Source organism: Carcharhinus amblyrhynchos, chromosome 34, assembly GCF_965287045.1.
Source record: "Carcharhinus amblyrhynchos chromosome 34, sCarAmb.v2.hapA, whole genome shotgun sequence".
Taxonomy (NCBI): domain Eukaryota; kingdom Metazoa; phylum Chordata; class Chondrichthyes; order Carcharhiniformes; family Carcharhinidae; genus Carcharhinus; species Carcharhinus amblyrhynchos.
The window spans coordinates 17904012-17930325 of record NC_137357.1 but is presented as its reverse complement, the minus strand read 5'-3'; the positions used below and the strand labels follow the sequence as shown (position 1 = coordinate 17930325).

The window sequence follows — 26314 nt, the reverse complement described above, 5'->3', positions numbered from 1 at the left end:
CTCAGGTCAGCTACAACCACTCCCTCGGGGTCTCCGCGGACCTCTCAGCAGAACGTCTACAATCCTCCTGATGTGTCTGCCTGGAATCCCTTCGCCGATGACAATTTCTCCAAACTCACTGCCGAAGAACTGCTCAACAAGGACTTCGAGAAGCTCAAAGAAGGTGAGTCCAACAACCTCAGGCAGCTGCTGCGACGCGGTGAGCTTGAAACGAGTTTTGTTCTGGGGAAATGCCAATGAACAGTTTAAAAGGAGGGTTAGAGGGAAGGAGCCACACGAGAGAGGCCACGGGGAGGCTGGGCTTTGGTGGAAACAAATCAGTCTTTGAATATTAGCACTTTGTCTATTTAACCTGGCATGAGTGAACTTGTTGCAAACACAACAAATGAGTTGACATCGTTTCACAAAGCAGACAAAGAAATTTCACACGACCTAGTTCAGCACTCACAGAGGTCCTTGTTTAACACAACAGGCAAAGAGTGTACCTTTATCTTCAGGCAGGCAAAAGGAAAATATGTCAGAGCCGTATCCATCAGAGCAAGAATTAGAGTGATTCTAGCAGAGACTGTGGTCTGATGTGTACAAAACAATCGTTTAAGCTTCAGTAATATTTATCTGCACACAGACATGCTGCAGTTTGCATCTGCTTCTGTCATAGTTTGGGTGTGAGGGGTGTACAACAAAACCAACACAGACAGCAGTCCCGCTTTACAGTATCGGAAATACAAGTGGAATGAGCACCCCAGTTACTGGCATGCGCCGAGCACTGGTGTTACTTTGCAGTGTAGATTGGCTATCAGATTCATCCAGTGTTGTTGCTGTTGTTCCAGAAATGCAGCAGCAACCAGAAAGGGCAAGAGGTTCTTGTGTCTCTGTTGTTGACTTGTTAATTAAATCAGAGCGCTGCACTGATTTTCAGGCTCTGGTACTCGGCGGTTGGGCCTTTTTCGTTAATTTGAGCCCCACAGCACTTTTGTGCTGCAGGATTGAGCTTAATTTGAAGAAGAAACAGACTGCTGAGTGGCCTGGCGTGCCAACTGGTGGGAGCGGGACCCCCTGTTGGGGATCCTGACGCACACAGACTGTCCCTGCAGCATGCACATGCTGTTTACCTTTCACACTGTGTGACAGCAGCCATCAGAGATGGGCTTGGGAAAGTAGGTTCATTTGGTCAGAAAGTATTAGTCACACTGTCTGAGTTTGGCTCCGAGAAAGCCTTTCATTTTTCATTCTTCAGCACTCGCACAAACACTTCTCAAACCATGGGTGTTACTGTGCTGGACAGCAATGGGCACTGGACAGGAAAGGTTCTCTGAGACATGGGTCATTGAATCCCTACAGTGCAGAAGGAAACCATTCAGTCCATTGAGCCTGCACCGATGACAATCCTACCTTGGCCCTATGTTGGGTCCATTCATTTGTTTGAACAGACAAGGGGACAGCACTGGTAGTGATTTTTAAAATGGTTTTCTTTTATTGAACAGAACTCAAATCTAACATGACAAAAGTGAAAAGAAAGTAGAAAGTGAACATGGATACTGAGTTTGTTTCACAAACAGGGTCGACATAGACACAGATTCAATTACAAGATAATGGTTGGAATGCAAGCTTTGACAGGTAATCAAGTCTTTACAGGTACAGACAATGTGAGTGGAGAGAGGGTTAAGCACAGGTTAAAGAGGTGTGTATTGTCTCCAGACAGGACAGTTAGTGAGATTTTGCAAGCCCAGGTAGGTCATGGGGGCTACAGACAGTGTGGCATGAACTCAAGATCCCAGTTGAGGCCGTCCTCATGTGTGCGGAACATGGCTATCAGTTTCTGCTCAGTGAGTCTGCATTGTGTGTCATGAAGGCCACCTTGGAGCACGCTTAATCGAAGATCAGAGGTTGCTGAAGTGTTCCCCGACAGGAAGGGAACTTCACCTATAAAGACTTGATTACCTGTTCAGACTCACTTTCCAACCATTATCTTGTAATTGAGTCTGTGTCTATACATGTTCTGTTTTGAAACAAATCCTGCACTCACCTGATGAAGGAGCGGTACTCCGAAAACTCGTGCTACCAAATAAACCTGTTGGACTTCAACCTGGTGTTGTGTGCCTACCCCAGTCCAGTCATAACACATCATAAACTGAGTTTCAATGTACTGAGTCTTGAAACCTGAGTACAGTTCCGAAATATATTTCATTCCTTGTCTTGTTTTTGGAAATGTTTTCTGCAGGCTGTCACCAACTTCGAAAAAGAATTCTTGCAGCTGCTGTTTAAAAAAAAAACTGTTTTCTTGCATTGTTTATCCTTCAGGAATGCAATCAGCTTTTAGCTAATCTTTTGTCTTCTGAGTTTTAAAATGTACTCAAGTTCGCAAAGTTAGTTGCATCGACAGAAATATCTTAAAATGAAGTCTTTGTGTAGACTGAAGCAAACGAGGCAAAGCCTACATAGGATGTCTCACCCTCTCCCAGTAACCTCATGTGTTTACCCTGCTAATCACCCTGACACTAAAGGTCAACTCAGCATGGCCAATCCACCTAACCCACTGGAGTGTGGGAGGAAACCCGAGCACCTGGAGGAAACCCATGCAGACTCCACACAGACAGTCACCTGAGGCTGAAATCGAACCTGGTTCCTGGTGCTATGAGGCAGCAGTGCTCATCACTGTGCCACGCTGAGTACAAAGGTGTAGAAGTTTGAAGAAATTGGAGAGTGGGGGGGTGGCCAGATGAAATTGCGAAGAGCAGCATTTAACAGCTGATCCATGTTGGTGAGACAGAGGAAATACTCAGACAGGTCAGAAGGGAAAACCTGGTGAATGTGTGCTGCATTCCTGGGCTGGAGATGAGCCAGTGATGGAGCATTGAACTAGCCCATTCCTTTCTACATTCACTACAACCTTTTTTTTTGTCTTCACTGATTCTCTGTAAGTTAATCTGCTTTCCTTCTCCTTTGTTCTGATCATTGTTTGAAACATTGTGTGAAACTTGATTCTGTGGCACCAGGATTAGGAGCAGTTGTTGACCATGCAGTCCCTCGAACCATTTCACATCAGAATTGATCATCATTCTCATCATTTCCCTCTATAGTGTTTGAAAATCCATCTCTCTCAGTCTTGAATATACTCAGTGAACTGTGCATCCGCATCCCTGCGCGTGTGGAGAATTCTGAAGATTCATAGTTCTCTGAGTGAAGAAATGTCTTCTCAGTTCAATCCTAAATTGCTGAATTTATGTCTGGAGACTGAATCCATGGTCTGGACTCTCCAGCCAGATGAGCGGTTGGTGACTAGTGGGGTGCCCCAGGGGTCGGTGCTGGGGCCTCAGCTATTTACCATTTATATAGATGATCTGGAGGAGGGAACCGAGTGCAGGGTGTCGAAATTTGCTGATGACACCAAGATTGGGGGAAAGGCAAATTGTGCGGAGGGTGTGGAGAGTCTGCAGAAGGATCTAGATAGGCTGGGCGAATGGGCCAGGAAATGGCAAATGGAATTTAATGTTGGCAAGTGTGAGGTGGTCCACTTTGGTAGGAAGAATGGTAGGAAGGACTATTACTTACGTGGCGAAAAACTGCAGCAGGCAACGGTGCAGAGGGACCTCGGGGTCCTTGTGCATGAGTCGCAAAAACCCAGCTTGCAGGTGCAGCAGGTGGTCAGGAAGGCGAATGGGATGCTGGCCTTCATAGCGAGGGGGATTGAATATAAAAGTAGGGAGGTCTTGCTGCAGCTGTATAGGGCATTGGTGAGGCCGCAGCTGGAGTACTGTGTGCAGTTTTGGGCGCCGCACCTGCGCAAGGATATTTTGGCCCTGGAGGGAGTGCAGAGGAGGTTTACTAGGCTGATACCGGAGTTGAGGGGGTTGAGCTATGAGGAGAGGCTGAATAAACTAGGCTTGTACTCGCTAGAGTTTAGAAGAATGAGGGGAGATCTCATTGAGACGTATAAGATGATGAATGGGATGGATAGGATAGAGGTGGAGAGACTCTTCCCGCTCAAAAAAGACAGTAGGACCAGGGGGCACAGCCTCAAGATAAAGGGGAGGCGGTTTAGAACGGAGTTGAGGAGGAACTTCTTCACTCAAAGGGTGGTGAATCTCTGGAATTCTCTGCCCGTTGAAGTGGTGGAGGCTGCCTCGCTAAATATTTTTAAGAAGCGGGTTGATGGGTTTTTGATAAGAGAGGGGATTAAGGGTTATGGGGAGAGGGCGGGAAAGTGGAACTGAGCCACAACAGATCAGCCATGATCTTATTGAATGGCGGGGCAGGCTCGAAGGGCTAGATGGCCTACTCCTGCTCCTATTTCTTATGTTCTTATGTTCTTATGAGACAGTCACTCAGAATCAACATCATGATCTGTGCCTTTTATTTTTGCTTGATATTATTTCATGACCTCAGTATGTCCTGAGACTATGCAATGCATGGATGGTGAAGTTGATTTGATTTATTGTATTGAGATACAGTGAAAAGTATTGTTTCTTGCATGCTATACAAACAAAACATAGCGTATGTAAGGGAGAGGGGAAGGAGAGAGTGCTACAGTCATAGCTAGGGTATAGAGAAAGATCAACTTAATGCAAAGGTAGGTTCATTCAAAAGTCTAATGGCAGCAGGGAAGAAGCTGTTTTTGAGTCGGTTTGGATGTGATCTCAGACTTTTGTATCTTCTTTCCAATGGAAAAGGATGGAAGAGCGTATGTCCGGGGTGCATAGGGTCCTTGATTATGCTGGCTACTTTCCCAAAGCAGCGAGAAGTGTGGACAGAGTCAATGGATGGAAGGCTGGTTTGCGTGGGCTTCATTCACAACTCTTTGTCGTATCTTGTGGTTTTGGGCAGAGCAGGAGCCATGCCAAGTTGTAACATAACCAGAAAGAATACTTTCTATGGTCCGTCTGTAAAAGCCAGTGAGATTCATCGCTGAAATGCCAAATTTCCTTAGCCTCCTGAGAAAATAGAGGCATTGGTGGGCTTTCTTAACAATAGCGCCAGCATGAGGGGACCAGGACAGGTTGCTGAACACCATTTGACCTTTATCCCCATTGATGTAGACGAAGGCATGCCCTCGATTCCACTTCCTGAAGTCGATGACAACCTCCTTTGTTTTACTGACGTTGAGGAGGAGATTATTGTCACTGTCATGATCCGGAGCAATCCCAAAACTACACACAGCACGGGACTATCACAATCACAAGATATTCAACAAATTCTCAGAACAAAGAGGAAGCTGTTGGGGGAATCTCATTGAAACTTACAGAATACTGAAAGGCCTGGATAGAGTGGACATGGAGAGGATGTTTCCACTAGTGGGAGAGATTAGAACTCGAGGGCACAACCTCAGACTGAAGGGATGCTTCTTTAAAACTGAGATGAGGAGGAATTTCTTCAGCCAGACGGTGGTGCATCTGTGCAACTCATTGCCACAGAGGGCTGTGGAAACCAGAACATTCAGTGTCTTTAAGGTAAAGATAGATAAGTTCGCAATCAATAAGGGGATCAGAAATTATGGGGAGAAGGCAGGAGAATGGAAATGAGAATCATATCAGCCATGATTGAATGGCGAAGCAGACTCAGTGGGCCAAGTGGCCTAATTCTGCTCCTGTACCTTCTGGTCTTATGATATCATGAGAATCTTTAGCCTGAAATGTTTATCTTTTAAGGAGAGATTTGTTACTTAAGGAAGCCTGCTTATAAGTGTTTCAAAACTGTATTTTAAAGCCGTTTAAACCATGGGTTAAACGAAGGCACATGAGTCACGGGTTGACAAGCAAGTCTTCCTCGTTTTGGTGATGCAATTTTGCTTCTGATCCAAAAGCTTAACATGATTTCTGAACTTTGCAGGCAAGATTGAGAAGACCAACACATCTACTGAGAGTCTAATACCGGGACTTCCATCAGCTCAGGGGCAGTCGCAGGCAGATGCTTTTGGAATTGACCCCTTTGCCAGTGCGGCAGGTTAGTGCACAAAACCAATCCCCTCAATGTCCCCTCATGACCGTAGCTTTCGAGATCCAGAGGTGTGCTGTCCTTCATGATACACTAGGCGGACTTCAGGCCTTGTCCGAAAGTGGGAGACAGGTGAATGTTAGAGAAGGAAATAAGTTTTTGATAATCTGACCTAACAGAAGTGGAAAAGAAAATGAAATGTAGAGTCTCTTCAGAACTTGAGTATTGATGCAAAAAGAGACATGTTGTCAAGCTTTTTGTCTTGAACTCACCCCGGGACTGTCGCAATAATTGTCAGATTTGAAAGGCGACAACAATTTATACTGCTACAGATAATCATGAGCAAGGACCTATCCTCTGCAGGCAAAAAGAACATGTCCAGTCATTGGGCCTTTCTTTTTTGAATTGAACCAAGCTCGGGGGGATCAGCGGCTTCCTGGCTCATTCTCCGTGGCAACAGCTCGACCACTTGGAACTGCTTTGTCAACCAATCAGCACCCTTCTCTGATGCAGTGTAAATTGTTGTTCACCTGGAAGTTTGGTATTCTTGTGCCTTCCCTGATGAGTACCAGACAGGAAGCTTTGACAGGATGTATTTTCTTCCCAGCGATAAAGCAGAGGACAAGTTGGACTGCTCTCAATGAATGAGAGGACTTGAACATGTAGCTTTGGGCAAGACAAGGCTGAGGAGTTGCGCAGTGCTTTTAGGAGCTCAAGGAAAACTCCAAGCTGAGGGCCCATCAGACCTCTTCTACTTCATCAGACAGACCCAAGCCCAGGTCAAAGCAAGGTATCGGCTACCAGTTGGTATGATGTTCTTTGCAGATTCTCTTCATGCAATGCTCTGACAGTTGCAAGTTGCCAAAACAAAGTATTCCTTTGCCCAGCAGCATTGACAATCACTGAACAATACCCTTTTAAACTTAGGAGCTCTTATCTCATGACAAAATATGTTTTGTTTGTTTCAACTAAAGTTTGGTTCGGAAGTGGCTTAATCAGCTGGTTGTGTCAGTGAAATAATGGAGAATAAGATCTAATGTAATTAGCCAGGGGTTCAGATGACTTTCTTGCCTTTCTTGATAGTATGACGTCTTCTCGTGGAACTTTGTGGTAGTAACTTCTTCTGCAATGTGAACAGTGTGCTGGCCGATCGTGGTTCAACACAAATTTCGACCCTCTGACTGTGGCGGGGTAAACCACTCTGGTCACAGGGTTGTATGGAGTGTAAATACCAAGTATGGGTTCCTTGGGTCCAAGCAGGTCCATTTCTGTACTGCAAATGTTATGTTGGGATGATGTGGTGGGCTGGGCGGACATGAAGCAAGTAAATCAGATGGTGACGTATCATTACTTTCTCTTTCCTTTCGTCGCTGCATGCCGCTCTTTATTGCCTTCTGCTTCTCCCTTGCCTGCTCTTGTTCATCTTGGCTGCTTTCAGCGGAAAGGTCTGCAGAGCTGTTTGTTCCGGATGCCACCATCCCGGCCATCAACGTACCTGATCCTTTCACTCCTCTTCCGACATCAGAGCAACCAGGTAACAAGCAGTGATTGTACCTTTCTGACCCCCTCACCATATCCAGGCAAGTCAATTGGGAGCCCTCTTGAGAGAATTGATAAGATCTCCATTTACCAGGTTGTCAAATTGGAGCAAATCTGTTGCTTTTAACTTGATTTAACACTTGAATGTCACCTGAGATGAAACACCTATCATGGCGTTGTTCCAAAAGCAACATTTGACATTTTTATCTTTGCAGAAGTGTGAGTGCTTGGTAGGGATATATCTGAGACCACCTAACTTGCCGACATCTGAATGCTCTTCCTCTCTGCACCTCATTTGTGAATAGTTTTCTCCACCTTTTAACACGTGCATATATTGAACTTTTTTCTGTTACCCCGTTGCAAAAAGAACAGAACAAGAATTTACAATTAAACCAAAGCTTGGAGGGACCCAAAGCAGCTTCAGATATCCCCAGCAAATTTAGTTACATCTCCAGCCTTTGAGTTTGGAATAAGTTTCTGCGGGATGGAGAGTCTGGGGTTCAGATCACTGCATTGTTGCGCTTGTGTCCCAGGGTGAAGTGGAGAGTGAGAGCTTGAGGTGGGGAGCAAGTATTTGTTATGTAATTTTATTGGAATCGGAAATGGTTAAATGTGCTGAAGATCTGAAAACATTCCGGGGGAGACCTATGATGGCACATTGGAGTTCATAACTGGGGAAGTAATCTTAGTACCCTGCAGTAAATTTTAGATTTTCAACCTCGGAAGGCTTTTTTTTTGTTAACAGCTTGAGCTACCTTGGTGGGCGTTTCAAGTATTTGTATGTCTTCTTTTATCCCGTCTGTTTTATTGGAGGCAGTGTGATTATACCTGCTGTTACAAGCACACTCCACAGTGCTAAAAGCAGCTGCTGTGGGCCCACGCTTCCCATCAAACAACAATATGCTTTAGAAGTTGCTGCTGTCTGAGAGCAGCATGTCGTACGAGTTTGTAGCACTCGGAGCATCAGAGAAAGCTAAGCTGTGTTGTTGTGTTCGCAGTGGCAGGCAATGATGGTATAAATGTTCATGCTCACGATTCTGGCCCCCCCTGCCTTCAGTAACCTTTTCCCTCACATTGCCTTGAACGCTGGATCCACCTTCCCTCCTGAAGACTCACTTTGGGAGTGGCAGTGGGAAAATGCTGTTAGCTGCAGAGTCGGAGATCCTGTGCACATGTTTTTGCTGAAGGGACAAAGAGTTGGGTTAGAGATTGGACGTCCAAATGTGTGTGTTTGAGGGGATGCAATGTTTCATGCAGTCTTGCTTGGCAAAAGTCACTTGAAGTCGACTGCCCCATGAATTTGCACTCGCGCCATCAGCACAAGCTAATGCAGTGGCTGGGAAACCCTGAGTAAAATGTGTGGGTTTCCTCAGGGTGCTCCGGCTTCCTCCCACAGTCCAAAGATGTTCAGGTCAGATGGATTGGCAGTGCTAAATTGCAACTTTGTGTTTCAAGATGTCTCAAATTAGGGGAGTTAGCAGGGTAAATATGTGGGCTTGCATGGATAGGGCCTGAGTAAGGTGCTCTGTTGGAGAGGTGGTGCAGACTCGATGGGCCTAATGGCCTCCTTTTGCACTGTCGGGGTTCTATGATTCGATGAAAATTAGCTTGGAAACTTGGTTGGTGAGAAAAACTCTTAAGTACCAAATCTGTAATTATTCCTGACCTTGCTTTTGGTACAAATTCCTACCCGCTCTCTGCTCTGTAATCAAGTTTTGTTTCAGAATTTTGTTGGCGAGAAACAAGTTTGCTTCACTGTTGAATAAACCGTTAATCATGTTGGTAGCACGTCAGCCATGGAAAATCAATTCCCCTGCAGCTTGAACTAATATTATCATTAGCATTGTTCAGATGTTGGACATCGATTGTTCCAATATTAGGCATCACTTGATGTTTGTTATGACTTTTTTTTGGAAACTGTTGCTAATTTAAACTGCTTGTTTGCTCCTATTTCCCTTCATTACGTGGTTAAATAGTAGCAACCATTTCTGTTGGGGTCCTTTGATATTTGGTTCCAATTCTTGAGCTCAGTGTTTGAAGGGCAATTGTATTCCTTCACAGTTGCGAAAAAGGGAGGTCAAAGTTTGGTCTCTTTGTATCGTATTCCGTGACACCATGAGTTAAAGCTTTCGATTCCCCTTGAATTGACCTTGCAAAGTTCTGTTCCAGTGATTTGATAAATGGGCATGACAGGCAGCCTGTGCCTGTGCCAATGGCGGAGGGAGAAACGTGGCGTTTCTGATCCCTCCGAGGGAAAGCACTCTGCGCTCATTGAATTGCTGTGACCTCCTGATGAACAGACAAGTGCAAGGAACGGGGATAAATCCACAATCGCAAACTGGTTGGTGGCATGGGAATGTTAAGTCCTGCCGCTGTCACAGCACAAAGGGGCGACGCTTCTCACAGCCCACTCCTGCCCTCCAGAATGTTGGAGAATGGTTAAGTCGTGACATAATTGAATCAGTTCAGCGCTCAGCATTGCATTGTCAACTTCTATCATTCTGTGACCCCAATCATTGGATGGATTTGTTAATTTCGACTGTACAGCTTCCACCCTGTAACAGAGGGCGCAAAACAAGCTTTTTCAAACAGTCCGTTGAATTCATTTAAAGTAACTTTCAGTTGGGTTAATTCTTGTTCAGAAGTACCTGGGACCTTTTTCTCCCTTTTCTGGACTCTCAATAATAAAGATATGGGAGGGGAACTAAAATTAAAAGTACGCATTCCCGTGCCTCCTGTAATCGTCACTAAGGAAAGCAGACCAAAGATCTCGCCTTCAGTCCTGAGCTGATGTTGTCCTAGTCGGGTGATTTACGCTGGGAAGTATGCCTGCAGGAGACCAATGCATCAGAAATTGATGACACTGCAGAACAAAAGCCTCTGTGCAATTCCTGGCAGCCAACACTGACGAGTGATCAGGAAGGTTGGGCACATGTGTTTGGCTATAACCAGCTGTCTCTCCTTCATAAACTGAGTCGATTGTAAAACTCCTGTGTTTGATGAAGTGATTTTAATGAAGGTAAAATGATCAGGTACTCACTTCCATCCCCACCCCCATTTTCTCCTTAAATTGGAGACAATGTCATTTTTAGAAGCTACACACCCTTGTGTTTGTACCCTCACACGTTTAAGAACTGAGTGCCGAAGTCAGTTCTCTGCAGAGACTGGAGAAGGTAATTTTCTCTTCCCCACATCTTCAGCCTTTGTGGATCATGTTCAGTGGTTTCACCTGTGCATCGATTTGGTCCATCAGGGCCCAGACGCTACACCTTCCTCCCGATATGCTGCAAACAATCTCGTGATAATCCTGCAGTCCCCTTCCTGCTGTTCTCTTCTGTTACTGTGAATGTTGTGAATGAATTGCAGAATCTTGACTGTCAGTATGTTGAATTGCAGAGGGAGGCCATTCGGCCCATTGAGTTTGCAATAACTCTGAGCATTCTACCTCGGCCCACTCCCCTGCCTTATCCCCGTCACCTTAACACATTCTTCCCTTTCAGAAAACAATGCTTTTTGAGCATCTTGACAAACCTGCCACCACCACCCTCTCAGGAGCTTCGTTCCACACTTCAGCCACCCTCTGGGTGAACATGTTTTTCCTCGTCACTTTTACTCCTTTTACCAAATAGTTTGAAGCTTTGCCCTTTAATTCTTGTTGCTGCCTTGGCTGGGAACAGTTTCTCACTATTTACCCTGTCCACACCCATCAGGATCTTGCATCTGCCACGTTGGCACAGCGGTTAGCACTGCTGCCTCATAGCACCAGGGACCCAGGTTCGATTCCTGCTTGGGTCACTGCCTGCGTTGAGTTTGCACGTTCTTCCCGTGTCTGCATGGGTTTCCTCCGTTTGAAAGATGTGCTGGTTAGAAGCATTGATATTGCTAAATTCTCCCTCAGTGTACCCAGATAGGTGGCGATGAGGGGATTTTCACAGTAACTTCATTGCAGTGTTTATGTAAGCCTACTTGTGATGCTAATAAATAAATTTAAACTTCCCCTCTATCTTGGGACTGCATAGTGCATTGCCAGTGGGAGAACCGGAGTTGAGGTGCTGGAAGATGAACAGGGCTCTGAATTGCTGTAGTTTGAGTTTCAAGATTCAATGACAAGTCCAGCTTGTTCATAATTTTTGACCTTGGGCTGTAATGTTGCCTTCATCCCTCAGTCAGCCCCTGATTTGTAAATTTTTCAGGCTGCCAATAAATAATTCAGTACGTTTGCTGTGACGCTGCATTTCAATTTTTATCTCTTGTTTCACTGTCTTTATCTCCTTCACCTCTTCACACAGAAAAACTCATTGAAGGTTTGAAATCTCCCGAGACTTCCTTTCTGCTCCCTGATCTTTTACCTCTTGGTGACCCCTTTGGGAGTACTGAGGATAATATCAATGGTAAAAAATCTCCAGGTGCAGTTTTATTTCGATGTGCATGATCATCATGTTGTGGGGATCTGGAGTATTTTCAGCCGGTAAAGTTCGGACCCCTTTCAACTTGAACATCAAGAGGGAGAGCGTGTGTTAGAAATGAGTAGAGTATTAAAATTGAGCGTACCTGATTGATTTTCAACATCGTAGCCCCACTGCATAGAAACATGTGTGCGCCTGTCAGTGCGTTGCCATACAAATATAGCAGCACTGTGAAGCCTGTATCACATAGATAGTGCAGCCATGAAATGGCCTGTGCAACCACACAAACTGCTGTTACTCAGTGGATTTTTCTTCCCCAGTCAGTTGTTTAGATACATCTGCGTTTGAGGGGTTGAGGTTGAAAATTCTCTTGGATCCTATCCTTCACACATCTACTGAATCTGTTTGTGTTTTCATCTCAGCTTCAATGTGTGTGTGTGTGTGTGTGTGTTTGTACTGTGGTTCTCGTGCGCTTTTCACCCTATTCTCCATTTCCATTGTGTAACTCTTTTCTATAAAAGCCGGTCATGTAGTCTGACAATCTGTACTGTATGAAAATAAAACAGTGTTAAGTGTTTTGAGGAATACCCAGCTGCAGCAGTGGCACATGTATCATGACGTGTTATGCGTGACAGGGCACCTTGGTGTATATTCCAGTGGATTAAACCATAAATCTTTCCCCTTTATGAAGGCAAATTACTGCAGATGTTGGAATCTGAAACCAAAAGAGAAAACATTGAAAAATCTCAGCAGGTCCAACAGCAGCTTTGACAAAGGGTCATCTGGACTCGAAACGTCAGCTCTTTTCTCTCCTTACAGATGCTGCCAGACCTGCTGAGACTCTTTTCTCTTGAGCCCTGAGTGTGCCGATGAGTTGAATTGTTCTTTTTCTCAATGCCATTTGTCAACAAGGTGACACAAATTATTTAATGGAAGATAAAGAAGTCCCATCCCCATAATTTTCCACGCCGTGTGGCTATCTCTTTGCCTTCCCTTTCCCAATTCGTATTTTTACTCAGCGCTCATTTTAAAAATCCATCGACATTGCAGAGTGCTGAGTTTCTGCCAGCCCAGTTTAAATGTTGAATTCAGGATTTTTAAACCAAGTGTTCTTTTTACAGAATGTGCAGTTCTAATCTTACGAATGGAATTCAGTTTTCAAGTTTATCGAAGCACTTTTGTTTCCGGTGTTAATTGTCCTTTGAGAACAATCCAAAAAAATGTACTTGCCATGTCTGTTTTTATTAATAGCACAAAGATTTAAGGGTTTGTTGTTGAAAAGTGCAGATGATCTGTAATTATCCAGCTTGGTGCTCTGTGGCAGCTTGGCAGTGTTCTTGATGCACCTTAACATTTCTTTTTTTCTCTGTGCTTGCCTTTAATTGTCTGTTTGTGCTCTGGTTTTATTAAAAAAAAGGAAAGGCTGAGATAGCAGTGGGAAATCTCATACCTGGATTTGATACCTCAAAGCCTCAGCGACTGCCTCCACTGCAGGCGGAATCTATAGGGGCAGTGGCTGCAAAGAATGCTTCAGGTTGGTAACTACATTGCGGTTAAATCTCAGCGCCTGCTGCCACCGTAACTTAAGATGATGAATGTTTTTACCTCCGGTATTTTCCAGTTGGCAAGTTCCCATGTCAACAGTAAAGGGTTAATGATTATGTTAATTGGGCAATAGTGTTGTGTGTACAGCAGAGCGAGAGACTCCAGGGGAGCAAGGCATTGGGCACCTTGGCCGGATTTTACTGACATCCCCACCCCGATTCCGATGGGAGGGAAGGGGAAGACTCGGAGATCAGCATTCTCCATTGGCAGGATTGTACGGACCGCGGGTGGACATGCCAGTAAAATTCCACCCTATGCTTCGAGAATGACATGCTTGCCATGCGGGCTTGGAAGTAAATAAATAGTTCGGAGAAAAATTTAATGCAGACTGTATCCAAGTCACTGGTTAAGAGTAAGAGAAATTTCCTACAGCCCGAAGACAACACAAGTCAAGGGCAATCAGGCAAACCAAAAGCTGGCATAGAATAAACTCTTGCACAAACTTCTCTTTGTCTCTTCCTCTCCTGACTTGAGCTGAACTCTTTCCCTCCATGTCTGCCTTTTCTCTCACTTTCATATGTGCGCTGTGACTATGTGAATTTGACCTTGCAGTCAATGGGAAGGAAGCAGATGGAGTTTTTAAGAGACACACTGAGACATTCTGGCCCTGCCACGCTGTGTTTTCCCATGGTGGATGCAGAGATCCATTTAAGTTCCTGTTGGCGTGTCTGGAAGATCTTGCCTGCTGGAGGGTCAGAAAATTCCTTTTAGTTCATGCTGAGCGAAGTAAGGGGAAGGCATGATGTACAAGTTCCTCTCTGGCCCTCAATCACTCAGGCTTGTGGGGTTTGTTCACACGCCGAAACTGCAGCTTCCTTGTGACAACAATGGGAATGGCAGCTGAAGTGTGATCCAAGTGAGGAGACTGAAATGGGGGGAACGAGCTAGCAAGTTGCTGGGATTTGGGAAGGGAATTTCGCAGGGTAGAGATGCGAGAGAAAGCTTCATCAAACAGTGAGTGACTATTCTCATTGAAACTTACAGTCTGCTAAAAGGCCTGGATAGAGTGAGTGAGATGTTTCCATTCGTAGGAAGGACTTGAGTAAAGGGACAACACTTTAGAACCAAGATGAGGAGGAATTCCTTCAGCCACAAGGAAGCGAATCTATCGAATTCATTGCCACAGAAGGCTTTGGGGACCAGGTCATTGAATATATTTAAGACAGAGATAGATGGATTCTTGATTGGTGAGGGGATCAAAGGTTGAGTCAAATGCTCAGAGAGTGTAGACATTCAACCCTAGCATGATTGAATGACAGAGCAGACTCAATGGGCCAAATGGCCTGATTCTGCTCCTATATCTTATGGTTTTATGGAATGCCCTGCCCGAGAGCGTCATGGGTATGGATTAACATAAATGCTTTCAAGAGAAAACATTGCAGGGATGTGGGGAAAAAGATTGGAGGGGGGTGTGCGGACTGGGACGAACAGAATTCCTCTTGGAAAGAGCTTGTGCAGGCACAGTGGGCCACGCAACACCTCCTTCTGCACTGCACTCACCTGGTCAGTAAGTGTGTTGGAAGCTGATCCTGGAGGAGCCCAATGTGTATGTGGGGATGTGAAACTGGAGAAGACTGCTTTGTTTCGACAGGACCAGCTGGGGAAGCCTTCAAAAATAAGGGTGCGAATTTTAAAGTTTAAATAATTTGTTGAAATAATATCATCAGTCAGGATAATCATCTTCCAGGTGACTTGTGCTGAAGGAAAGGAAGAAAATTTGGCTGATGTTGCATTTTAACAGCATCACCGGCCACCTGTGTTATTTTGGGTCTTGCAGTTATTACTCCACTGGTGAGCCACACCAGATGAGTTGAACCTGCAGCAAAATTAGTTTCAAACATGTGCACATATTTAATGTTTCATTTGTACTGCAACTGCCAGTTCCAAGATGCAAATCCACAATATGGGTTGCAGTCAGGCAGTTGACAGTCAGGTTATCTGACTGAGTGTGATTGATGAGCGTTGTGCACAGGTATGATGAATGCCGAGGCAGCAGGGTTGACCGTCTGCACCCTGTCAACTTTTGACTGAACAGCAATGAGTTTGTTTCAGAAGTAAACATGAGATGTGGCACCACTATCCCACCCAGGCACTGTTCTTCCTGAGTCTTGGAGTGATGTTCAACTGAAGCAGTGTCAATTATTCATTGAATTCCACAGTGCAGAAGGAGGCCATTCAGCCCATTGAGTCAGCACCGACCACAATCCCACCTGGGTGCATCCCCATGCATTTAGCCTAGCTCGTCCCGCTGACACTAAAGGTTAATTTAGCATGGCCAATCTGCCTAACCTGCACATCTTTGAGAGGAAACCCACACAGACACGGGGAGATTGTGCAAACTCCACACAGGCAGTGATCCGAGCCGGGAATTGAACCGGGATCCCTGGCGCTGTGAGGCAGCATTGCTAACCACTGTACCATTGTGCCAACACGCTGCCCTTTGCCTGTGCTGTGGTGATAAAGTTCCTGTTCACAAACACCTTGGGCTGTTGATCTGATACATCACATGCAGTATGAGTTGGCTTTACTTCTGAGGCAAACAGAGGCGGGGGGAGGTGAAGTGCCTCAAGATCTGAGTCATCCAAGAAAAATGAGGTTTGGAAAGGGGAATGAATGATAAAACAAAGAAAATGAGAGCACAGGAACAGGCCTTTCGGCCCTCCAAGCCTGCACCGACCATGCTGCCCGACTGAAATAAAACCCCACACCCTTCCGGGGACCGTATCCCTCTATTCCCATGGACAGTTGTCAGTGATGTGGGAAGGCTTGAGTTTCATTGTGACTCAATACTTGCCACATCTTATTTAGTGAAAATTCAAATATATTTTTCAATAGGTTACATGTTGGAACCATATGGATGGAAAGAGCTTCTGAATGTGGGTGAGGGGGGAGGGAGGGTGATGTGAAGCTTTGCAAGTTCTTAGCTTTTTGTCAAGTTTTTTCCAGAACCTGAAAAAAAGTTTCCTCCCCAAAATTTATAGTACGAGTAAGAAGTATTTTGTCATGCTGATCAGACAGTGGGTAGGTGGGCATTTCTGGCCCCCCGCTGCGGCATGTTTGCCAGCAGTGGAGGCAGCTCCCCATTGACTGCCCCACCCGCCCCCGGTGGCTCGTCCAGTTCCACCCCCATTGACAGAGTTATTGTGTGGCTTACCCATCCTTCTGCTGGCTAACCTGCCACTAGGGGTCATTTTCGGCAGGATCGGAAAGTCCATTTCCCCCACGTGGATTGACAGAGTGAATATTGGAAAATAGCATTGAGGTTTGCAGGATCTCTCACTAACCGTTTCCTGTTTATTTTTCCCTCTCTGCTTCTCTGCCTTGTGCCTGCTGAACCTTGCCTTAGACTGTCTCACCGGAGAGGACTCCATTCTTGACTATTCTCTTCTCTCTAACCCAGTGACTGAACTTATTGATGAATTTACTCCTGTGGTTTCAGCTGGTCAGGTTAAGCCAGGTAAGGGCGTCCAATCCTTCATTCTTTTTCAGATTCTAACTCTCTCTCTCTCTCTCTCTCTCAATATTCTTTGTACTCTTTTTTTCTCTCCTATGGATTTGGTCCTTTCTCAGTCTTCTTGAGAAAGACCTCGAAGCTGTGGAAGAAATGTCATGTAAGAATTTTGAGCAAACCACTTAGTTTTGCACAGTGGAAACCTGAATCAAAGTGCACTGTAATGTTTACCTCCTGGCCTGGGAGAGAAGAGTGCAATATCGCCATGGTTACCAGGCTTTGATTAAAACCAGCATCGTGTATTTGCTTCACTGCTGTAAATTCTGTGATTTTTATCTGTCTCTTGCAGCTGACAGCTGCAAACTGTCCTGAATGTATCATTGGATGAGCTTGAATTCAGTACTACACTTGTCAATGGAACTGACTTACCGATGGTGCTTTCCTTCCATTATATAATTCTGTCTTTTTAGTTCAAATGAAATGATTTAGTTCCAAGGGGTAGATTTCCCAAAAACAGAGGTGCTCATTGTTTGAGCATTTTTACATGGATCGATGTTGCTGATAGTTCCCCACAGTCACTGTGCTGGATTTTCTTCCAACTTCCACAGTTGTATTCGCAATGGTGTCAGCTGAACAGCAGCGACCATTGGTAGATAATCATTACTTTCCTCCTTTCCTCTGCAGCCTCTCCCACTTCCTTCCATCTATGTTTGACTTAATCCAAAATTTTACAATTTCAAGCAAGGTTAAACTATGCCGACTTAAGGAACATATTAGCCTCCTTAGTGCTTGTGAGTGGGAGAGTGGAAGCAGCTATTATTCTCACGACCATAAGTCTGCCTTATCTGTGGATGACAGTACAGTGCGTTCAATCAAATTCTCATGTTTGCTTTTCTCTACCAAGTTTTCCATTGACTCATTGGATCTGTGATATTGGTGGTGACATGAGAGAGCTGCCAGCATGCAAAGGAATGGCGGTGATCTATCTAAGACAACATGATCTTCACTTTCTGCCTAGCTTCCAGTTGTGGCAGTGATTTTTAACATCAGTAGGATACTGTTGTCAACTGCCCTGGGCTGCATTGCAACCATCACTTGGTGCTGTTCAGGAGGTGAATGTCATGTCTCCAGAAATACTCGGCCCTCAAGTTTTCATCTCCTGATTGTTGTCCATCATCCCCATCGGCCCTGCTATGAATCCAGAAAGACCTTATTGCCAAGAAGAAGCAAAAGAGATTTCATTGACATGAAGATGCTGGGTTTGTGGTCTGAGCAGAGGGGGAAGATTTGTTGGGCTGGTTTACAATGATGAAGGATTTTAATCGAGTAAACAGAAAGAACTGGCAGCAGGTCTGACAACCAGACTACACCAATGTTGGGTCTTGGATGGGAGATTTAAGGGGTGATATGAGAAAATTCTTTTTTAGCCAGAGGGTGATGATGGTCTGAAATGCGCTGCTTGGAAGGGTGGTGAGGGCAGCATGCCTCACATCTCTGGAGTGAGGAAGGCTGAGGGGTGATCTTGTAGAGGTCTATAAAATAATGAGGGGCATAGATCAGCGAGATAGTCAATATCTTTTCCCAAAGGTAGGGGAGTCTAAAACTAGAGGGCACTGGTTTAAGGTGAGAGGAGGGAGATACGAAAGTGTCCAGAGGGGCAATTTTTTCACACAGAGGGTGGTGAGTGTCTGGAACAAGCTGCCAAAGGTAGTAGGAGAGGCAGGTACAATTTGGTCTTTTCAAAAGCATTTAGACAGTTAAATGGGTAAGGTGGGTATAGAGGGATACGGGTCAAGTGCGGGCAATTGGGATTAGCTTAGGAGTCTAAAAAAAGGGTGGCATGGACAATTTGGGCTGAAGGGCCTGTTTCCATGTTTCAACCCTTTATGACTCTATCAGGGCTGGATGTCTCACATCCTTTAAAAAGTACCTGGATGAGTACTTGGCACATCATAACATTCAAAGCTATGGGTGCCAAATGTTGGCAAGTGGGATCAGGTGGGCAGGTCAGGGCCTTCCAGGCGTGGGTGTGGACTCGATGGGCTGAAGGACCTCTTCTGCTCTGTAGTATTCTGTAATTCTGTGAGTGGGCAAAGGAACCTGAGCAAAGTTGGAAAGAAGCAGAAGCAGATTTTGATTTCATTGTTTCAGGGGAAATTGGATAAATAATTCATGCATAAGAGGACAATGAGGAAAGAGCAGGTGAATTGGATCGCTCTTTCAAAGGACCAGCAGAGATCTGTTGGGTTGAATGGCCTGTTGTACTGTACCACTATTCGAATTGCTCATATTGTCAGACATCTCTGTTTCATTTGATTTGATTTGATTTATTATTGCCACGTGTATTAGTATGTAGTGAAAATTATTGTTTTATACACACTAGACAGACAAAACTTATCGTTCATAGAGAGGAAAACGAGGGAGTGCAGAATGTCGTGTACAGTCATAGCTCGGGTGCAGAAATAGATCACTTTATGGCGAGGTAGGTCTCGCCAAAAGTCTGATGGCAGCAGGGAAGAAGATGTTCTTGAGTCGATTGGTACGTAACCTCAGACTTCTGTATCTTTTTCCCGATGGAAAGAGGTGGAAAAGAGTCTGTCTGATTATGCTGGCAGCTTTTCTGAGGCAGCAGGAACTGTAGACAGAGTCAATGGATGAGAGGCTGGTTTGAGTGATGGATTGGGCTACATTCACGATCTTTTGTAGTTCCTTGCGGTCTTGGGCAGAACAGGAGCCATACCAAGCTGTGATACAATCAGAAAGAATGCTTTCTATGGTGCATCTGTAAAAGTTGGTGAGAGTCAGAGCTGACATACCAAATTGCCTTAGTCTTCTGAGAAAGTAGAGGTGTTGTTGGGCTTTCTTAACTAAAAGCATCAGCCCCCTGAGCTCAAGTTCATCTCAAATGTCAGAATGTCTACACAAGAGTCTGACGAAGAACAGCAGCTCATTGCGCACGCAATGGCTTTTGCGTGCTACCATGAAAGTGTTGCAAATACAAATACCTGTCCGTTAATCTCCTGTGTAAAGCCATGTGTATTTCTCTCTTTCTCTTCCTTTCCCTTGTTGAAAAGATAATGAGCGCTGTATCCCAGCCCGCAGTCTGTGGCACTGTTTCACATCTGCGGAAATGGTGGTGGAGTAGAATTCAGTACTGCAGCTGTGGAGTGTTGGTGCATTTACGAGGGTTTAGCAGTTATGCTGGCCCTTTGCATTGCCCACATCTCACCTTCACCTTGGGTAAAAGAATTATACGCATTGATTTTCACTGCAGGGACCAAATGTAAGTGTTGGCATGGCACGCTTCACAGCGACTAACAGCGATTGCGGCAGAAAATACCGGAAAATTCAGCCAAGTCTGGCAACATCTGTGCGGAGAGAAATGCAAGTTCGCATTTCAGGTCAACGAGCTTTCAGTTCTGATTATAGAGTCACCAACCTGAAATGTTGGCTCTCTTTCCCTCTCCGCAGATGTTGCTCGACTGCCAAATATTTCCTGCAACTTGTGTTTATATTTCAGATTTCCAGCATCCACAACATTTTGCCTTTGTCTGAATGAGTGAGGCTCTGGAAGGCAGGCTACTCACAGATTTCCTGATGCGCAGAATCTGCTGCTTGCAAGTCACTGGATCGTGCCAGTTTGTGTCGACTCATGACTTGTCTCCTAGTCTGGCCTGCACCCGCAAGGAATTCAGTGAATGTTGGTCCAAACTCCCCCCTTCATGTCAGACAAGTCAGACCAGCAGAAAGGGAGGTTGCAAACTTGGATTTTGGAGATCTAGGCTGTGTTGAGATCTAATTTCAGAGGTGAATGTGCAGCAATGGGAGTCCTGAATTTGGCAAACAGAAATTCACAGTTTAAAACAGTCGAGTGTGATGGTACAGTCTGATTTAGATGTCCAAGTGGGGAATGAAAATTGCAACTTCATTAAATGATTGAAGGTGATTTTTAAGCCTTTCAGAAACATTTCTAAAAAGCTTTTGGCTTCATGTTTTGTTGTTATGAACGGTGCTTCAGTGAAACTAAATTTATGATGAAGTATTACATGCTCATATTGCGTAAGGAAAATATGCATGAAAAAAACGTATTTAAAGGGTTAAGCAGTGACTTAGCCCAGGCAACACTGGAGAATGGAGGATTGTGCATGTGATTAGCCCACATGATGAGAACTGTACCTTGAAGAACTTTCTCCCTTTTCCAAGGAAAGTGAGGAGAAATGGAAAATAGTTCCTTGTGCAAAGAATATTGTTTGATGAAGGCAGCAGCCAGTGGAACAAAGAAAATGAACTTTCAGAATATCTGGTCAGTGGTCTTGGCAGAAAAAGAGTTAATCACATTATTGATGTGGCGTTCCAATTCCTGGAAGAGTGAGGGTGAGGCTTGAAGCTGATGCAGACAGCAATGTTGGTTGTACTCCATTCTGCCTTGTGCATTGCCCACTGCATACTTGGCTTAAGTTTGCAAAACTTTGAATGATATATTTACAAGTTGTGAACAGTCCTATTTCCAGGCTTGTCAGATTTAAACCTTTGAAAGAAGGAAATATAACAGAGCAGAGATTTATAGTCTGAATGCGGTTTCTCTCCACAGATGCTGCCCTAAGCTGCTGAGTATTTCTATTTGTATTAAACCCTTTTCTTCCTGTTTAAAGTTGACTTTCTGGTTAATCTTGCTTCTTACTGTCCGTGCCTCCTCCCTTTTACATGCTGCAGAGGATACTAACCTCATCTCAGACTTTGATCTGTCTATTAAAAATGACAAAGTGGAAGAAGATGAATTTGACCCCATTCCTGTGTTATCAAAAAATTCCCAAGGTAAGGTTTGAGTTACAACATGTTCCGTCTTGTTTTTGTCTTCTTTCCCCCTTTTGTTTACTTTCTCTATGCCTTTCACTGAACCCTCTTGGGCCAGGAAATAAACAATGCAAGTGTCATTCAATCCTGATCACTAATTCCTATGGAAGATCTTCCATATCCACACAAAACAAATGCCCCAATCTTAACTTTGTAATTTTCCTTTTATACCTTGAGCTCTTCCCATTTCTTCGTGTGGGTTTTGGGCCAAGTCAAACTCGCAAAGCTTTGATTGAATCCTTGCTTTGACTTGCTGGGAGAGATTGAAGGGTGAATTTTCTGATCCCCAGTCAGCTGGTTGAGTAAATCTTGTTGGTGTAATTGAGCACCTGCCCAGCACTATCTTTGAATGCGGCATGTCCCTGGATCCGCTGCGATGTGGTTTCTCCCAACACGTTTCCAGTCTTCAGCAGTCAGTCTCGGAATGTGGTCTGTGTCGGAATGTGAAAAGTCACAAGAGAGTCAATAATTCAGGAAAATAGAACTGTTTCTTGTGTGACTGAATCATGTCAAGAAGATCTTGGTTTCATGTGAACTCGTGATGCCTTGGGCACGCTGCTGACAGGATTAAAGTATTTAATCATTCAGCAAAGCCACCGTTTCCTTTGGAGGTGGTAGCGAGATCTTCGTTACCTTTGTGGTCTTGTTCCGGCTTTTCCTGATAGTCTTGGCTTTGGCAGTTTTAGATAGTGGAGCAGCATTCATCTTGAAATCCTCCTTACAAGCTGCTTCAGACCAGATTCTTGGTGGTCCAGTCCAGTTCCTGCACAAAGGTTGTTTCCTTGACATCAAAACACCATCAATGTCGCACTCATGCAATGCAGGTGTCAGGCCATGACCATCTCCAATAAGAGAAAATCTGCATGCCTCCTCGTGACATTCTCTGGCATTATTGCTGACTCCCCCCACTAAGGAGGGTACCATGAACCAGAAACTGAACTCGATCAGCCATACGCTTACTGTGGTGACAAGAGCAGGTCAGAGGCCTGGGAATACTGCAGCGAGTAACTCAACCTCCTGACTTCCCTAAAGCCTGTCCACCATCTGCAAGACACAAGTCAGAAGTGTGATGGAATATTCCTCACTTGCCTGGATGAGTTCCGTTCCAATAACACTCAAGAAGTGCAACGTCATCAAGGGCAAAGCAGGCCACTTGTTTGGTACCCCATCAACAAACATTTACTCCTTTCATCACCTACCACAGTGCCCTCCACCTACAAGATATACTGCAGCAACGTGCCCCATCCGCCACCTTCAACGTTCACTCTTTCCACTACCATGCACACTTGCAGCGGTGTGCACCGTCGACATGACCCCTTATTCAAAAATGTTGCATACTTGGTCAGAGCTGGATTGGATTGTTAGCCTGAGGTTCTATCCTCAGGTCATCACATTGAAGTGCCAGCACGTGATTTTCAAGCTCCGGCGAGTGTGCTTCAGAATGTCATGTTCCGAGTGTTCATTCGTTCACACGCGCTTGGAGTTTTATTAAACATTGAATGCTACGTATATCCTCATGGTGGGTGCGATGGTTTTAATTGGGCAGCACAGTTGCTTCACAGTGCCGGGACCCAGGTTCAGTTCCAGCCTTGGGTTAGTCTGTATGGAGTTTGCACTTTCCATGTCTGCATGGATTTCCCCTGGGTGCTCTGGTTTCGTCCTGCAGTCCAAAGATGTGCAGGTTAAGTGGATTGGCCATGCTAAATTGCCCCTTAGTGTGCAAAGATATGTGAAGGTTAGGGGGATTACCGGGATAAATGTGGGGAGTTATAGGGATAAGGCAAGAAGGTGGGTAAGATGCTCTGTTGGCCGAACAGCCTCCTGCTGGACTGTAGGGATTCTATGAATCACTCAAGTTGGAGTCAAGTGAGTTCAAGCGTCTGGCTAGTTGCCTTCATATTTCACAGGCAAAGTGCAATATTATTGCAATATCTTCTTCAGTTCTTGACTCAAAGGCACATCTCACCCCAGTGCCGCGATTTTCTTCCCCCCTCCCCCCACCCTCCACCCCCCAACCCCCACCCCACCAAGGAGTCTGAGCTGTGTGGCAACATGCATGCTGTAGTCTGGAGCTATGACCAGTAGTAGCCAAGACTCCACCATTCTTTCCATCACAGGGCTGAACTGAAATCTATTCTGTTGTTACTGCCTGCAGTTGGATCTGCTGGGAGAATTGGCAATTAGAAATTCAACCTGTATGCCCAGGTTACGAATGCACCTTTTCTTGGCCATGTTTGCTTCTGTTCTTGGCTGCAAGGACATTACATTATCTCCTGGTATGGCTTCACCCAATCTGTCTTTATTCTCACGCCTTGTGGTCTCACATCATGGGAAATTTTGGGGCATCTTGGTCGGAAGGGAGCCACACCACCCAAAACAAGGAGATGGAGGTTCTGGACTGACGAATCAAATCTAAATGTAAAGAGCGCCAGCCAGTTTTTGCGAATCCATCTGTCTTTCAAGTCTGAGCATTTCAAACTCAAAAAGCAGCCAAAGATACAGTGCAGAGTATAAGTCAGATGTAAAATGGAATTCCAAACTTATTTCTCAATCTTCATAGAGAATCAAGAATTGTCCGTCTGTAAGGGAGTAGAAGAAAAAAAAGTGCTTCCCTTTTCACCAGATGTAACGCATCTATTAAAACTCAAGTATTGTTTTTTTCTCTGCATACAACTTGCAAACATCTTGTGTTTTCCCAACCGCATGATTGCCTGAAATTGCAACTGAAATGGACCACTGTTATTCTACACTGATTTTATAAGGATGATCTCAAAAGACTGGTGAAATTGAGCAGAGCAAGAACATCGCAGTCAACTAGTTCCAAATTAATTATTCAACATCAAGCTAACTTTTTTTCCCTGCAATGTTTCTTGATATTTCTTCTAAAAGCAGCAACCTGCATTGGAATCGGGCTTGAGTCATTGATGGGTGTCCCAACCTTTAAAAGGCTTTTGCTGGCTCCTGCACACTACATGAAGGAATGAGCAAGACGAAGGAGTTCAGTAGCTTCAGAAAACAGAAGAAGAATGATGAAATATTCTCGGGGGAAAACGGTGCCGGGGATGTTTGGTGAAAGGATTCCGTTTTGCTGCTGGATTGTATGACATCCAGTAACTCGGAGTCTCAACCTCTGACAGATTTCATTTTGGGTTTTGGCTCCAAGGGCACTGGCCATCCTTCGGGGTCACCCTGGGCAAAGTGGTTGCACTGTTGAGATGTGAGCGCATGATCCAGGCTGACTGTTCAGTGCAGTACTGAGGGAATACAACAGTGTAGAAGGTGCCACCTTGCAGAAGAGCCATTAAATTGAGACCCAGCTGCATCGTAGATTGATGTAAAAGATTTGCACATCTGCATTGGAAGAAAAGGAGGGCACACCACCCAGTGCCAGAACCAACATTTGTTGTTGAAACATCCAAAATGAATTATTTTGCCACTTATTGTATTGATTTTTTTTTGTGTGTGCCAAGCATACTTCCTATAAATGGGATGCCTTGGTTGGCAACGTTGCAACAACTTCACATTGGCTGAATTCATTACACAAATGGGTGGCACCGTGGTTAGCTGCTGTTTCAAAGCTCCAGGGACCTGGCTTCGATTCCCGGCTTTGGTGACTGTCAGTGTAGAGTCTGCACATTCTCCCTGTGTCTGTGTGGGTTTCCCCCGGGTGCTCTGGTTTCCCCTCTCAGTCCAAAGACGTGCAGGTTAGGCCATGCGAAATTGACCCTTAGTGTTCCCGGATGCGTAGGTTAGAGGGATTAGCGGGGTAAATACATGGGGTTATGGGGATAGGGCTTTAGTGGGAATGTTGTTGGTGCAGACTCGATGGGCCAAATGGCGTTCTTCTGCATAGTGGGGTTTCTAATATTTAAACGCAGGGCTATCCTTTCCCAAGGAGACATCACCATCATGTGCAATTCCTCCTTTGTCCAGCAACCCTTCATTATTGATGGAGAACTGGAATTCTGGCTGAGTTCAAGGCATTAGCTGAAATCAGAGGTAGTAGCGTGAACTGGGGCTCAAACCTGCCATCATCTTGAAGTTGATGCACTTGGCCATGTTCCTTGAAGGGAAAAGTACAAGTTATTTTTTACACATTTGTACTCACGATGCTGCAGTAGAGATTCATGTCACAGCAATCTGCATTTCAAGATCTCTCTAAGCTAACAACCATTTTGCTGTCTATCTCTCGGTGTTGCCTGCAAATCAAACTTCCGCCTTTTCAGCAGTCAAAATTACTTGGAAATAATCCAGGTATTAAATTATCACTGCTTCTGTGATTTTCGCTTTGCTAAATCTTCCCCTCAGAATCCAAACGTTCCAGGATTTAAAAAATGCCTATTGCACATGATGCTGCACATTTGCAATGTGGTCAGAAATCTTATTAATTGAAGAATAGAGCTTGGATTGAGTGACACCAGCATTTATACATTTAATGCTCTTATATCTGTGTAGAATTTCTGTCACCTTTTCCTGTGAGAGATTCCTGTGCCTATATTTACCATGGAAATGCCTCTGTAAGCGTGTT

General features: G+C 44.8%; 1 protein-coding gene across 13 annotated transcripts in view; it reads left to right on the top strand.

Annotated features, from left to right (window-relative positions):
* The window catches only part of aak1b (AP2 associated kinase 1b), a 126077-nt gene that overhangs the window by 77360 nt on the left and 22403 nt on the right, over positions 1–26314 (top strand). For 2 of the 13 annotated variants that reach the window (XM_080217246.1, XM_080217235.1), the window contains 6 exons: positions 6–163; positions 5827–5940; positions 7370–7465; positions 11760–11861; positions 13294–13410; positions 16828–16938. In XM_080217246.1, the coding sequence (XP_080073372.1) occupies positions 6–163; positions 5827–5940; positions 7370–7465; positions 11760–11861; positions 13294–13410; positions 16828–16938 (698 nt within the window). Of the gene's footprint in view, positions 1–5; positions 164–5826; positions 5941–7369; positions 7466–11759; positions 11877–13293; positions 13411–16827; positions 16939–21645; positions 21748–26314 lie in introns of all 13 variants that reach the window. The other 11 variants (XM_080217239.1, XM_080217234.1, XM_080217247.1 and 8 more) reach the window with 10 other exon arrangements.